General features: G+C 32.6%; 1 protein-coding gene across 2 annotated transcripts in view; it reads right to left on the bottom strand.

The window, feature by feature from the left end:
* The window catches only part of LOC119577234 (von Willebrand factor A domain-containing protein 8-like), a 115,757-nt gene that overhangs the window by 112,105 nt on the left and 1,152 nt on the right, over positions 1 to 2,500 (bottom strand). The window contains exons 2-3 of one of the 2 annotated variants that reach the window (XM_037924979.1): positions 1,661 to 1,789; positions 791 to 905 (exon numbers count right to left, since the gene is read on the bottom strand). In XM_037924979.1, the coding sequence (XP_037780907.1) occupies positions 791 to 905 (115 nt within the window). In that variant the 5' untranslated portion in view covers positions 1,661 to 1,789. The remainder of the gene's footprint in view (positions 1 to 790; positions 906 to 1,660; positions 1,790 to 2,500) is intronic. The other variant, XM_037924980.1, reaches the window with a different exon arrangement.

Here is a 2,500-nt window from a genome sequence, read left to right as displayed (position 1 = left end):
AAAAAAAATAAAGCAAACTGAAGACCTTGAGTGGCAAAGAATGCATAGTTGGATGAACCGATAAATTAGTAACATATCTGTAACAGAGGAAATCTTCGCAGAAATAAATAATATACATAAATTAGGCCTATAGTGTAAAGTGGATTTTTCTGCTTTTGTATAAGAACATTTTTTAAACTTCTTTTTCCAGTTATGAAAGTAATCACTCTATTTCAGGTATGGTCTTAGGAACTACTATATCAATATGAAAAAGGCTTAGGAGTCATTTAATATTTACACATTGCAGATATAGAGTGATTTCTATTCTTAACTGATTTTCATATACATACTATACACACTAAAAGAACCTACAGTATAATCTATATAACAAGGAAATATAATCCAAACTTTTCTGTATCCATACCTCAAATTGTTTTAACATTATATGGAAATTCTAAAAAAAAATTGAGGTCCTTTGGATCCACAAGCAAGAAAAAAATATTAAATGTAATCTGAAAAAATTACAAGAAATGTAAAATGAACCAGAAAAAGAAGATAAAAGAGAGAATACTGTTAAATATTCTATTAATCAGCAAAGTGGATATTTAACCTTATCCAAAAATGACAAGAAATTAACTTTAGTCCTTTTTTTATTATAAACTTCAAAGATTAAAATTCTGGGATATTTTCTGAGACATGTCAGAACTTTCACTCTCCATGGGTTGAGTGTGAACTGCTATGCAAAATAATAGTAAAATTCCTTATATCTATGACAAAAATTTAAAATAAAAAAGTATCTACAGGAACATACCTGATATGAGACGAATAGGTTGGAATCTATTTACAGCTACATTTCCTTGTATGCGAGGAACGGCTAAGATTCTGGTCAAGACGTGGAGTCGACTTAAAGTTCCTGGGGCCCTCATCTGGAGAGAAAAAAAAAAATATGAATATGAATGTAACTTCTGAGAAAAGTTTTATTGATGAAGAATAAACCAGGCGAGCCATGATTTAGCTTAAACTTTTTTTCTAGGCTAAGATTTCATTGATAGATTGATGATTACTGGCTTTTTACTTGAACACTCCTGGACATATCTACATATACATTTATTTTGATATGATGAAGATCCAAGCATTTCGACCCGTAACTTTAGACGTTGCATTTGGCCAGTCATCACCAACATGTTAAATGCATTTCCTTTAAAAGAATGGTTAATGGTTAATAGTTTAGGCCAATAAATAATCTGGACAGCAAAGGTCATATAGCACTATTCACTAAGAGAAAAAATATATATTATTACAAATTTCAATATGATTTTTACAGATAACATTACCTTGTTCTCATCTCATGTTTTCTGAATTTCTGGTTTATTACATTTTGTAAGCTGACCATTATCTCTTACTTCTTAAATGTTATATAACATATATTTCTGAATCTGAAAGTGTTGGTAATCTATTTTCTGTACATGTTATGAAAGCCATGCCAAACATCCCATGATATATTTTTCAAAGGAAATGCTGATGCTCTTAATCTAGTCTTAAAGAAGTGACCTAATCATATACAAAAATTGACACATACTTTACCAAGTAGCTATATGAATAAACAAGGGAAAAAAATCGCCATCTTCCAATGTAAATGGAAAAAGAAAAATGTAGGAACTTCTTGAATCGGTTTTCCTACCTTTCCCACTGGTCCGTGAACTGGAAAGGCAATGTGTTCTGCTGTCTCTGTCTCTGGCCTCTGGCCCACTTTTGAAGGTGTTTTACTAATGGCGGCCTGATTACTCTGGGCTTCCAAGGAACCCCACACCTGTGGTGGAATCCCATTTCTCTTGTCATGAATTTTTGTGTACAAAAAATTTGTAGTAAATTACTTTCTATGTCATCACTGGCTTAGGCATTGTTACCATGTGTACACACAGATATACATAGATGTACAGATGCACAAACATGCACGCACGCACACACACACACACACACACACACACACACACACACACACACACACACACACACACACACACACACCACACTCACACTCACACTCACACTCACACTCACACTCACACACTCACTCACTCACTCACACACACACACTCACTCACTCACTCACTCACTCACTCACACACACACACATACTTATATAAATCTGTATGAAGTCTTTAAACCCCCAATAGAACACAGTCTCAACAAATCATAAGCAATAACTAAAAAATAAATAAAATAAAAAATCTAAAAATACAGTAATTAAAAAATCAGAAGGCTTTAAAATAAGCACTGTGCTTAAAGTCTCTCAATGAACTTTCAACAAAGTAGAACAACTATCAATACTGCTGAATGATCATGACTTGCAACAAATATCCTGACCTTCCTCCTTACAAAAGAAAACAATATGACACAAATCATGAAATAATTCAGAAATAGAGAAGCATTAGTAAAGAAGGTTGTGCTTTTCTTCCCCTTTTCTCAAAGCTTTTATAATCCTTTTTCTATTTATCTCATTTTGTATAATTTTTAAAGA

Source organism: Penaeus monodon, chromosome 9, assembly GCF_015228065.2.
Source record: "Penaeus monodon isolate SGIC_2016 chromosome 9, NSTDA_Pmon_1, whole genome shotgun sequence".
In the NCBI taxonomy this organism is placed as follows: Eukaryota; Metazoa; Arthropoda; class Malacostraca; order Decapoda; family Penaeidae; genus Penaeus; species Penaeus monodon.
Note: the sequence above shows the minus strand (reverse complement) of the source record. Positions and strands in the feature narration are given on the sequence as shown.